The sequence below is a fragment of the Loxodonta africana genome, chromosome 24, assembly GCF_030014295.1.
Source record: "Loxodonta africana isolate mLoxAfr1 chromosome 24, mLoxAfr1.hap2, whole genome shotgun sequence".
NCBI lineage: Eukaryota > Metazoa > Chordata > Mammalia > Proboscidea > Elephantidae > Loxodonta > Loxodonta africana.
This window is the reverse complement of record NC_087365.1, coordinates 31,177,763-31,190,249: the sequence shown is the minus strand read 5'-3', so window position 1 is coordinate 31,190,249 and position 12,487 is coordinate 31,177,763. Positions and strand designations below refer to the sequence as shown.

Genomic DNA, 12,487 nt, shown 5'->3' with positions numbered 1-12,487 from the left:
TTTGAGAAGCACTATGCCTTTCCAAGCTTTATATAGTCCAGATCCTGGACAGAGACGCATACGTTTCCGGATGGGCCGGAAAGAACAGAGAACAGGTGCAGGGATGAGGCAGAATCCAAGCTATGCCCACCCCACACCCTCCCACCAGTCTCGGCGTCCCAGGGCGCCTCCAGTCGTCCCTCACGGCCGCGCTGTCTCGGGGAGGGGCGAAAGGAAAGGGCCTTTAGGAGGGGGCAGAAAGGAAAGCGAAACCTACCCGCCCAGACTTTCACTTTCGCCGTCTCCGCGCGCCATCCAGGTGGGCCAGCGCCCCACGACGCGCTCGGGTCCAGCGGCTGTGCGCCCGGGACCTGGCCCCCCGCGCACTACGTCCCCGACGGCCGGCGATTCCTGGAGGGAGGAGGAAGGGAAAAGGTCCACATGGCAGGGGCTGGGGGTCCCCTGCGCCTCCGCGACTGGCTGGTGGCACAGATCGAGAGCGGGCGCTACGCGGGGTTGTGCTGGGAAGACGCGGGCAAGACCATCTTCCGCATCCCATGGAAACACGCGGCCAAACAGGGCTACCAGGCGCAGCGGGACGCTGCGCTCTTCAGGGTAAGGGGGAGGGGGCTGGGGGACGCCTGGCCTCAGCGCACTGGCTCTGGAACCGCGTGGTCCCAAAGTCCAGACCGACCGGCATGCTGTGTGACCTTGGGCCACTCGCTCGTCCCCTAGGCCTCAGTTGTCTCTAGGTAATGTCGTGCTCACCATATATGGGAGACCCCCAGACACCGTCTAAAAACAGTCAGCCACGGCTGTGTGACCCACTTCTCAGGGGGGCTCTCCTGCCCCCCCACAGGGCAATTAGGCACCACGACGGGGAATTCCTTCAACCTCCTACCTTCAAGCCGCCAACCTGCAGCTTGGGAGCCCTTAGGGAGTGCTCCCAACACCAGCCCCTCTCAGTGACCTCCCCAGTGATGCCCTCCTTTCCTGGTAGTCACTAACTGCCTCCAAACTGGCTCCTTTCCCACCGACATTTAAACTCTGCAATCTCTCCCAGCAGCTAAAAATAACCAAGCACACATCAGACCACCACCACAACCCCAAGCCCCACAGCAGCCTCCAGCCCCTTCTCTGGCCTCCTCTCCGCTTCTTTCACAGAGTGAAGCACCCCGGAAGAGTCTCCTCTTCATCGCTATCCTAGCCCCCTCTCCCTCAGTCTGATTTCTGTTCCTCCTGCTAATGTCTCTAGTTGCCAACCCCCAGGATGCAGCTTCATCTTCCTTGATCCCTGGGTGGGTCTGGACCTCCTCACTCCCCCTTGAAACACTTAAAGTTGGTTTCCAGAATCTCTATCCACCCCTGCCCCCCATTCCCGCTCCTCATTTTCCTCCTACTTCCCTGGCTGCTGCATCTAAGCCTCCTCCCCCAACCACCTGTTTTGGGGCTCCCAGCACTCACCTCTTCCTCTGTCCCACTGTCCCACTCTCCCTCTGTCCTACTGTCCCATTCTTCCACTCCATGGCCTCAGCGTGGAGTCTTAAGCCCCCCAGGCTTCCCCTCCAAGCTGTCTCTTGGATGGCCCTCAGGCCCCTCAAACTCAGCTCATCCCCACTCATCAGCTTGCTCCCACAATCTTCTGTGTTTCCCAACATGAAAGATGGTACCATCTGCCACCCAGACTCCAGAGCCAGACACCTGGACCCTGGCTGCTTACCCCCTCTTCCAGCCTCACATCTCCTTCCCTTGTGAAGGGAGGAAGAGAACAGAATGCCTGCTGATTTTTCTTCCAAAACAGCTCTTCAGTCCATCTACTTGGCCCCATTTCCACCATCTCTCATCAGGACAGCTGCAGTGACCTCAATGGGCTCCCTGCTTCCCCTGTCCCTCAGCATCTACTCTCATCTTAGTCCTCCGGAGGGACTGAAATGCCAATCTCCTCAGAATCCTTTCTTGGCTCCCCATTGCCCTAGCGATAAAGTCCCAATACATTGCCATGGCCTCAAGGCACTGTGTGAACTGCCCCTCCTTGGGCTCATCTCCTCCACTCTCTCTCTCTGCTCCAACTTTAGAACCAGCCTGACTGTTATTTCAGTTTCTAAATGATTCATTTCTCTCTCATCATTAGACCTTTGCGCATGCTGGTCCCTATGTCTGGAACCTTCTCCTCCTCACCTGTCCAACTCCCATTGTCCCTAGCTTAAAGGTGTCCTCAAGAGCCATCTCTGAAGCATTCATTTATTTAATGCATTTATTAGGTTCCTATTCAGTGCTTCTCCCACATCAGACCTGATTCCCTCTCCTTCCCCCAGTGGAACACCTTTCCCTCCGAACTCTAAGCACCTTGTATGAGCCTGTCTCCTCCAGCAGACTGAACTGCTTAAAGATGGTGACACCAAGCACAGTGCCTGGCACACAGTAGATGCTAATAAGTGTTGAATGAGTGGTTGCATGGCTTGGCCCTTAAGACTTATGTGCTGTTGTTCAGAGGAGGGAGATTTCCTTCTAGCCGCTGTGATCCATTCCTCAACCCACCACTGTTTCAAACCCTCCTGGTGCCCCAAAGCCCGTAGGAGAAAGCTTGGCCTTCAAGGACATTCATGATCTGACTTCAACCTATCTCTTCCTCTGCCCCTTCTTTACACCACATACACATACCCTCAGACACACAGTCCCAGCTCCAGCCGCACGCACCAGGCTGCTCAATGTCTTCTGAATGTCCTTCCATGCTTCAAGGCCTTTGCTCACACCGTGCCCTCTGCTCCACTTGGCCACTTCCTATTCATCCTTCAAGGCCCAGCCCAAATATTCACTGAACATCTCTTGTGCACCTGGGACCATTCTAGGCTCTTGGGGACACAGCAGTGAACAAAACAAAGATCCCTCTCATCATGGAATTCATTCTTGCATCTACTCTTCTGGGCAGCCTTCCTCAGCACAGTCCCTGGCCCCACACTGAAGTGATAGTGCCCTGTGCCCTACGACCCTATCATCTTTCAGTTAGCATATCCTTAATACAGTGAATAAATGCTGCAATAAGCAAGCACTGACTGTGTGCCAGGTGCCGTGCTAAGCACTTTACGTATACCCGCTCATCTTACGTCTGCCATCACCATGTGAGGTGAGGTATTATCAGCACAGCTGACAGATGAAGAAATTAAGCCCCAGAGTCTGACCTCCAGCAAGTGACATCAACATAGGAACTGTGGCTTTCCTGTTTCCGTGCCAATGTCACCCACAAGGCCTGGAGTCTCTGAGAGCAATGAATTGAGTGCAATTCATCAGCTATAACCCCCTCAGCCCTGAGTGCGATAAATGAAGCAACACATTTCCTACTATTCTCCCCTTTGGCCTCTCTGCTCCAGCCTTCAATATTAATCTCCTTCCCACCTCAGGGCCTTTGCACTTGCTGTTCCTTCCACCTAGAACACCCTTCCCCCAGCTCTTTGTCACACTGGGTCCTTCTTTTCATTCAAGAGGACATCTCTGGTCACCCTCTTTTAGCGAGGCCATTATTTTGTATCCCATATCCTTATTTATTTTTTTCCAGCATTTATCACAATCTGTAACTTGGAATGTAGTATCCACATTAACTTGTCTTCTCCCATTAGGCTGTGAGTTCCTTGATGGCAGAGACCATGTCTGTGTTGTTCTCCAGTCAGTTCCCAGCCCCTGGCACATAGTAGGAGCTCAAAGAATATGTTGGATAGGTGGATAGGTGGATGGATGGATGGACAGAAACAGAGTGGGAGGCAAGGTGGCTCTGCATAGCCCCAGCCCCCAAGCCCAGGCTATTCCTTCCCAAGTACCCCTAACCACCCCTAGGCCTGGGCCGTGTACAAGGGCAAGCACCTGGAAGGCGCTGACAAGGAGGACCCCTCTACCTGGAAGACGCGGCTCCGCTGTGCCCTCAACAAGAGTGCTGACTTCTGTGAGGTGCGCGAGCGTAGCCAGCTAGACATCTCCAACCCCTACAAGGTCTACCGGATTGTATCCGAGGTCACCCATAACCCAGGTACCATCTTGACCCTGGAGGTAGTGGCCCCAGGCAGTTCTCTGGGCAATAAAGGCCTTACTTTGCCCAGCTGTAAAATGGGAAAAGGTAGACGTTGAGCTTAAACTTACGGGCTGTTAAATTAGAATGATTCTTAGACCATCTAGTTAGTCTCCCCATTTGACAAAGGGATAACGGAGGCCCAGTGAGAGGCAGGCCCTGCCTGAGGTCATTCATTGTGCTGAGGTGCTCTTGTCTGGGGTCACCTCAGTTGACTCTTACTCTATCCAGTCCCTTGCTGTCCCTTGCTTCATTTAGTGACCAAGGCCTGTGCTCTCCCTGAAGAGGAGGGCATTTCCTTGAGCCAGCAGAAGCCACCTGGGGAAGTGACTGGACAGGCTTGCAGAACAGACCAGGTAGGTGTGTCCTTTTGGCCCCTGCAGCCTCATGACCCAGTCACCCCTCACCCAACCAGCCATCAGCCCTAGCCTTTCTGTTTCTATGATCTCCGGCACTATCACTTACCTCTTCCCTTCCATTACTCTTCTCCGTTCCTCCCATCAGCTCTACCTCTTCTTATCTCTACTCCGTGTCTTCCATCACTTCCAGCTCCATCATTCTCTTCCCTTCACCTCCATCAGCTCTGGCTCCCTCACTGTTCCCATCACCTCCACTATCTTCAGTTCCATCACTCTGTCTCCATTAACTCTGTTTTCTCCTCCTTCATCTCCTCTCCCTCATCGCCCTTGAGTCCTTCACTCCATCCCCATTCACCCCATCAGACCCAGCTCCATCACTTTGTCTGTATCACCCCTATTACCTCTACCCCCATCATCTATGGTTCATTGCTCTGTTCCCATTCCCCCCAAACATCGCTGGCTCCGTTCCACTGTCCCTAGTACCCTATCAGCATCAGTTCATCACTCTCTTCCTAGCCTCTGCAGCTCCCTCACCTCTCTTCCCCATCTCCTCCTTCACCCCAGCACTTCCCTCCCTATTGCAATAAGCTCTATCTCTGACCCCATCACCAGCAACATCCACGTCAGCTCTCTCTTCACAAACCCCCCACCCCGGGTGTGTATATGTATATTGCGGGGGGGCAGTCCTGTGCTCTGAAACCTCAAAGATCCTATCAACCCAGTCGGTGTTCAGTCTTCCCAGACTTCCCTGTGCCCCGGTGGGGACAATCTGGGAACTCCTGTCACCCACAGGTCTCCTCTCCCACCTTCACGGTCCTCTCTTTACATGCTCAGAACTGCTCTGGATTAACGGCAAAGGATGAGGACAAGGAGTCGCCTTCCAGGCTGGCCCAGGAAGGCTCCCTGCCGCCAGCCGCCCTGCTGCCAAGCCCTCTGGCTGACCACAGTAAGGACGGACTCGCCTCACCCACCTGGCCTTCTTGCTGCCTCTCCAAGGGCCCCCCGATGAGGTGGTGGTACCTGCTTCCTCTCCTCCTCCAGGGTACCAGGCGCAGGACCCCGCCCCCTCCTGGAGCCCCACCCCCTCCGAAGATTTCAGCAACCCGGGTAGGGAATCTAAATGCCTTCCCCTAAGCCCCTGCTTCCCACCCAAAGCGCCCAGCCCAGACTCCCAATAACAACAGCAGCAGCTAAGGTTTGTTGAGGGCTTAGTTTCTGCCAGACAACCTTTTAAGCGCTTCCCATAGCTCCGTGAGATTGGTACTGCCACTATCTCCATTGACAGATGCAGAAACTGCGACACAGAGATTAAGAACCCTGCCTAAAGTCACACAGCTCGTAACCCTGGAACAATTATTAACAAGTCACAAGTCACAGCTCCTCAGTGGCAGTGATAGATTAGAATACAGTGGTCTGGCTGCAGGCCCACAGCCCTAACCATTGACCTTACTACTGCTTCCTCACATGGCCGCTGCTGTATTATCATTTACTTGCCGGGAGTAAGCTCTTAGGATCCCAGAGGTCAGGACTGGGAGGGCCTTGGTGTCCCTGCCTCCATAATACAGAGATGATCCCAGAGCTTGCACTTTTAACCACGGAGCTCAACTACCAGTCCCTTTATACTGGAAGCTGCTGTTGTTTATTATTATCACCATCGTTATCACCACTACTATTATAATTTTTATTGTCCCTGATTGGGAGAGACCGCCCAAAACTTCCTAGGTGGGGGCCTTCGGAGGAGGGGGTAGGGGAAAGGGAGGTGGAAGGGGTAGATAGTCTGTGGCAGTGGAGAACGGGGCGGAGGTGGCGGGAGCCGGCACCCCCAACGCCGGCCGGCGTGCGCCCCCTCTCGGTCCCCGCAGATTGTTGGCTGCACGTGCGGCTGTACTATGGCGCGGCGCTAGTGCGCGAGGCCACTGCGCGCACGGCGGAGGGCTGCCGTCTGAGCCCGCGGGCACCCGCCGCCGCAGCACGCCTCCTGGGACCGCAGCCGCGCATAGCGCAAGTTGGTTTCCCGGAGCCGCCGCCCGGAGCCCGCGCGCTGCAGCGCCTGCTGCCGCACTTGGAGCGAGGCGTGCTGTTGTGGGTGGCGCCCGAGGGAGTATTCGCCAAGCGCCTGTGCCAGGGCCGCGTGTACTGGCGCGGTCCTCTCGCCCCGCACCGCGCGCGACCCAACAAGCTGGAACGGGAGCGCACCTGCCAGCTGCTGGACACGCGCCGCTTCCTCGCGGGTAAGAGAGGGGCAGGCGGGCCGCTGGGGGGCCGGGGTCGACAGGCCGGGCTCAGAAGCCTTGGGCATGGGGCGGGCGAAGGAACGTGCATAGAGGTCGAGTGGACACACGAGATGTGGGCACGGGAGTGGGCCTCAGGGTGCTGGGTATGGAGTGGGCCTAAAAACAAAGGACATGGCACAGAAGCAATGAGAGTGGGCACAAATATGGGCATCAGCAGGACTGGGCACAGAGATGGACCTAAGCATATGGGGCCTAGGCACAGGGCAGGCTTGGGGTGCTGGGTGTGGGCTTAAGCATGGGACTTTGGCACACGTGTTGGTATAGGGGTGCTGGGCGTGGAGTGAGCACCAGGGACACTTGACACAAAATAAGCATAGGTGAGTGGCAGTGGGCATGGGGTGGGTGTAACGACGTGGAGGTGAGCATAGGGCACAGGCTCACAGTGGGGATATGGGCTCACAGGACATGCGTGCGGGATATGAGTACAAGGTGTGCACAAGGTCTTGGCCCAGACCCCATAGACTCGATGCCCATAGAACTGTGTGCCCACCTGCGGGACGGCCACCCGGAACCTGAGTACCAGATCCGTCTGTGCTTTGGTGAGGAGTACCCGGGCCCTCCCGGCCAGCCGGAGGAGCGGCTCATCATGGCCCATGTGAGTCACCCCGGACGCCAGCAGAGAACCACACCTTCCAGGCCTTCTGCATGGGTGGCTTGCCGCTCCCTCCAGACCCAGCACCGCCTCCTGTCCCTGCCTGTGAAATGGGTGTGGGGAGGGGGCTGTCACTTGGACTGTGACTTTCCAGCGGGGAGGTTGAGGGCTGGTAACGGAGAGGGTCGGCTTATCGCCCTCCCCGCCACCCCACCCCCCGCCCCCGCAGGTGGAGCCAGTCTTCGCCCGTGAGCTCCTCCTACACTCGAAGAGCCTAGGTGGCCAGGCCGGTATCCCCAACGCAGTCATCCACCTGCTGACACACCTGAGCCAGCCCTGAGCAGGCCAAGCATCCTCTCATGCCCTAAAGCCAGCCTCCCACGGGGCGTGGATACCTACCCACCCCAGCCCTGCCCTACTGAGCCAGTGGACCTGAGGCTTGCCTGCATCTGCCTCCCAGGTGGCAACAGCAGAAGCCCGTCTCAGCCTTGCCTTCAACCTTTCCACAGCCTCGGTGGAGCCCTGGAACATGGGAGTAGGCAGACTTTATGAGGCTGGTTGGGCCTGAAGCTCCATCTCCTGCTGAGAGCCCAAGACGCCTCTAGCTTTTTACTTAGGGCAGGCCTCACCTGCAGTTCGCTTAAAGCTGAGTCCACCAGTAATTAGACTGGTGGCTTGCTTACAGTAGAGCCAACCAATAGTTAAATTGCCTGCCCGCTAAGGGGCTCTGAGTTTCCAGACCCTTCCACTCACCTGCTACTATTCTCCTTTCTTTATTTGTGATATCTCCAAACTTGGCCTGAACACTGGGCTTTGGGCTCTAACCACTGAACCACAGCCTACTGGTGCTGGCTTTGGAAAACTGAAGCAGGCCCCAAGACACATCCCTAAAGCAGAGGCCGAAGTGGGAGCCAGGCATCCAGCCCTCCCCAGGCCCTGCTGATCTTTGTAAAGTGTAAAGAATCCATAAAGTTAGTTGCCCCTGCCTTGTCAGTAAAGCAACTATTTTCCACCCCAAATAACAGATTTTTTTTTTTCCCTCTTCTGATTTGTGAGTTTATTTATAGGAATTCTCTTACAGATGCCAACCTAATAAATCTCATTTAACAGTGCATTAATTGGTCACTTTTATGAGCACGGATGGCATGATTCAACAAACAACAAACGTCCATCAGAAATGTTAAATTCGCAAATGCTGTGTTGTATATATATTAACAACAACAACAAAAACAGGAGAAAAAAGTCAATCGGATCACTATTTTTTAATTAATTCAACAAACCAGTTGCCTGGGCACTGGGAATAGAGCAAAATAGCATGGCCCCTACGCTTCTGGGGCTCTCAGCCTGTTTTCCATTGGGGCCCAGTGACGGTCCCCCTCCTCCGCCCCATACCTAGAACGGGTAATGTTAAAGAATCATGGAATCCTGGGTTTGAATACCAGCTCAGTCACTTACTAGCTGTGTGACCTCAGGCAAATAACTTCCCTGAGCTTCAGATTCTTCACTTCTTTCTTTTTTAAATATTTATTTTATTTTTAGTGAAAATACACAGCCGGTCATACACCCTTCAATAATTTTTACATGTACAGTTCAATGACATTGGTTACATCCTTTGTGCTGTGTCACTGTTTTCATTACCTCTACCCATATTGTGTTACCACCATTGACTCAGACTCACTGCCCCATAAACTATCCATCTATGCTTTAGAGTTACTGTGGTCAGTTTGATCGATACAGGTAATTCTTTTAAAAAGCATAATGTTCAAGGCAGGTATTCTTTACTAATTCAGCTAAACTGCTGTTTAGTTTGAATGTGACTTCAGGGAATAATTTTGGTTCCAGGTTCAAAAATTTTCTCAGGGCAACAGATTCAGGGGTTCCTCCAGCCTCAATGGGTCTAGTAAGTCTGGATTCTATAAGAAATTTGACATTCTACTCCACATTTCCCCCCTTTGGATCAGGACTCATCTATTGAGTCCTTTATCAAAACGTTCAGTAATGGTAGCCAGGCACCATCCAGTTCTGGTCTCATGACAAAAGACATAGTAGTTCACGGAGGCAACTAGACCTGCAGTCTAGTTCCTTCTGTGGTTCCTGGGTCTCCTTCCTTTGTTGCTCCAGGCAAACAGAGACCAATTGTTGTAAATTTGGATGGCCACAAGCAAGCTTTTAAGGCCCCAGGCACTACTTACCAAACTGGCAGGTAGAACAGAAACTCTAAAAATAATGTTAAACTAACTGGCTGGACAGGCCCATGAAGCCATGACCCTAAACCTTCAAACCAAGAGAACTAAGCCCGTGAGGTGTGTGGCTGTACCTAAGTAGTTTCGGCAACTGCATCATCTTCTTCTGTTGTTGTTGTAGAACTACATATAACAACATTTGTCATTTTGCCCTTTTTCTGGTGTACAACAGTACATCAGTCAAGTTGTGTAACCATTACCCCTAATCGATGCCAATTTTCCCAGCACCATGGACGTAAACTCACTACCTCCCAGAGAATGATTCCCCCCCGCCCCCAAGTAATCACTAATAATCATTGGTTCCTGTGTATTTACCTATTCTTATCATCTCATGTAAGTGAGGTCATACAGTATTTGCCCTTTTGTGGTTGACTTATTTTGCAGATTCTTCATTTGTTAAAGAGGCTGCAAAGGCTCCTGGAGCAAGGGTAGCCCAAGGAGTAAGTAGAGAAGGGTGGTGTTACGGATTGAGTTGTGTCCCCCAAAAATGTATGTCAACTTGGCTAGGCCATGATTCCCAGTACTGTGTGATTGTCCACCATTTTGCCATCTGATGTGATTTTCCTATGTGTTGTAAATCCTTCGTTTATGCTGTAAATGGTCAACGTCATTACAATCAGCACTCATAAACGGAGAAAAGACTGAAGCTGTCAAGGATTTCATTTCACTTGGATCGACAATCAACACCCATGGAGGCAGCAGCCAAGAAATCAAATGACGCATTGCATTGCAAATCTGCTGCAGAAGACCCCTTTAAAGTGTTAAAAAGATAAGATGTCACCTTGAAAACTAAGCTGCGCCTGACCCAAGCCTTGGTATTTTTAATCACCTCATATGCGTGAGAAAGTTCGACAGTGAATAAGGAAGACCAAAGAAGAATTGACGACTTTGAATTATGGTGTTTACAAAGAATATTGAATATCCCATGGACTGCCAAAAGAATGAACAAATCTGTCTTGGAAGAAGTACAGCCAGAATGCTCCTTGGAAGCAAAGATTGCGAGACTACGTCTCACATATTTTGGGCATGTTATCAGGAGGGATCAGTCCCTGGAGAAGGACATCATGCTTGGTAAAGTGGAGGGTAAGTGAAAAAAAGGAAGATCCTCCACGAGATGGATGGACACAGTGGCTGCAATATTGGGCTGAAGCATAACAACGATTGTGAGGATGACGCAGGACCGGCAGCGTTTCGTTTTGTTGTACCTAGGGTCGCTATGAGTCAGAACCGACTTGACAACACCTAACAACAGCAACAAGATGTTAATGAAGCAGGATTAGAGGTAGTTATGTTCACGAGGCAGGACTCGATCTACAACACTAGGTTGTGTCTTAAATTAATCTCTTTTGAGATATAAAAAAGAGAGGCGAGAAGAGAGACTTGGGAATCTCATAACACCAGGAAAGAAGCCCTTGGAGCAGAGCGGAGAAGCTCTCCTAGACCAGGGGAAGACCGATGACATGGACCTTTCTCCAGAGCCAACAAGAGAGAGAAAGGCTTCCCCTGAAGCTGACACCAGAATTTTGACTTCTAGCCTCCTAAACTGTGAGAGAATAAATATTTCTCTGTGTTAAAGCCATCCACTGGTGGTATTTCTGTTATAGCAGAACTAGATGACTAAGACAGGAGGGAAGCTGGCCTGGCACAGACAGTGGCACACAGTAGGTGCAGGGGTCTATCTATGGAAAATAGCACCTATGGCAATTCATTTTAAATTGCTGGATGATCTCTCACAGCTGCAAGGGAAACTGTGATGGCCGATAGAAACTGCTCAGTGATGCCCCTCCTCTAGCAGGGCCTGGGTCATGGGCCCTACCTGCCATACCTCAGGCCTCTGAGAGCTGTGCACTGACTTGGTTACTTGATGGGGTGGGGGAGAGCCTGTTCCATCCTCCGGAGGGTCTGACCGCCTGTCCTAGGCTTCGCTGCACCCCAAGTCCAAGGCTAGAACTGGGGGAGGCTCAGTCCACAGTGTGAATCCATAGCCGTGTCCAAACCCCTGCTCTCTGAGAGCACTGGATTCTGTGTGAGGGAGCCTGCTGCCTCCTCACCACAGGCTGGTGATCTGAGGAGAGGCCAGCCCCATTTTAGAGATGAGGAAACTGAGGCTAAGCCAGGGTGGAGGGGGGGCCTTGCTTGAGACCACATCTTGGGCGGGCTCTCTGCCCAGTTGGCTGTCCTCCCCACACCACTCACTAGAGGGCGCCAGGGCTACAGCAGAGCCAGCCTATGTGCCCCTCCCTGGATGCACCCCAGTGCTAGGAGGCCGGGGAATAGTGGGACCCCAGGGCTCTGCGCTGTGCAGAGGAGAAAGGAGACCACAGGCCTGTGAGGAGGAGAGGACAGAAAGGGAACTAGGCGTGGAAACCGGAGAGGCCCCTGGTGTGCTTCTCAGTCAGCCTGGGATCACCAGTTCTCCAGCAGCTCAGCCCAGCAGATTGGACCTCACTCGGCTCTCATCCACACCTCTCTCCCCCTCCTCCTCTTCCTCTCCCCTGTGTTTGTACCTGTCTCTCTCTGTGTATTTCTTTATTTCTCTCTGTCCCTCACAGTGACCCTAACTTTCTTTGTGTACTAATTCTCTTCTCTCTCTGGCTTTCTGTGTCTCTCTGGTTCTCTGTGTGTCTCTGACTATTTTTTTCTGTCTCTGTCTCATCTCTGCTTTTATTTCTCCCTCTCTTTATGTCTCTGCCTCTCTCTTTGTTTCTGTCTGTCTTTTTTTTTCTTTCGGTCTCTCCATCTCTTTTGGTTTCTGTCCCTGTCTCACTCAGTTTCACATCCTGTCCCTCCCCAGCCACCACTACCCAGCACATGTGGGCTGAGGGTCTCAGTCCCTTCCCTCCCATCTCACCCCTGGAAGCTGCTCACAGCTTCCCAGTCCCAGCCTCTCCTGCCCTCCCCGCTTGGGCCTTGGGGGAGGGGGACCCAGGAGGAAGGGAGGGCAGCCCGGTAGACCCACCCCT

General features: G+C 52.9%; 1 protein-coding gene across 2 annotated transcripts; it reads left to right on the top strand.

Moving 5' to 3' along the window:
- Positions 1–289: 289 nt before the first annotated feature.
- Positions 290–12,474, top strand: LOC100659713 (interferon regulatory factor 4-like). 2 transcript variants are annotated; one of them, XM_064275938.1, is made up of 8 exons: positions 290–594; positions 3,808–3,997; positions 4,295–4,392; positions 5,188–5,341; positions 5,437–5,502; positions 6,258–6,626; positions 7,166–7,284; positions 7,511–12,474. In XM_064275938.1, exons 1-8 carry the CDS (start codon positions 421–423, stop codon positions 7,619–7,621), a joined length of 1,281 nt encoding a protein of 426 aa, XP_064132008.1. In that variant the 5' UTR covers positions 290–420; the 3' UTR covers positions 7,622–12,474. The 2 variants fall into 2 exon arrangements, with proteins under 2 accessions (XP_064132008.1, XP_064132009.1); XM_064275939.1 differs by having other exon boundaries at positions 5,230–5,341; positions 7,511–12,472.
- The last annotated feature ends 13 nt before the right edge of the window (positions 12,475–12,487 follow it).

Bases quoted from the DNA above. Each gene is read 5' to 3' on its own strand.
- LOC100659713 (XM_064275938.1), top strand. From the start codon at position 421: ATGGCAGGGGCTGGGGGTCCCCTGCGCCTCCGCGACTGGCTGGTGGCA. The intron at 5,342-5,436 runs GTAAGGACGGAC...CTCCTCCTCCAG, and splicing joins AAGCCCTCTGGCTGACCACA to GGTACCAGGCGCAGGACCCC. The intron at 6,627-7,165 runs GTAAGAGAGGGG...CGATGCCCATAG, and splicing joins CACGCGCCGCTTCCTCGCGG to AACTGTGTGCCCACCTGCGG.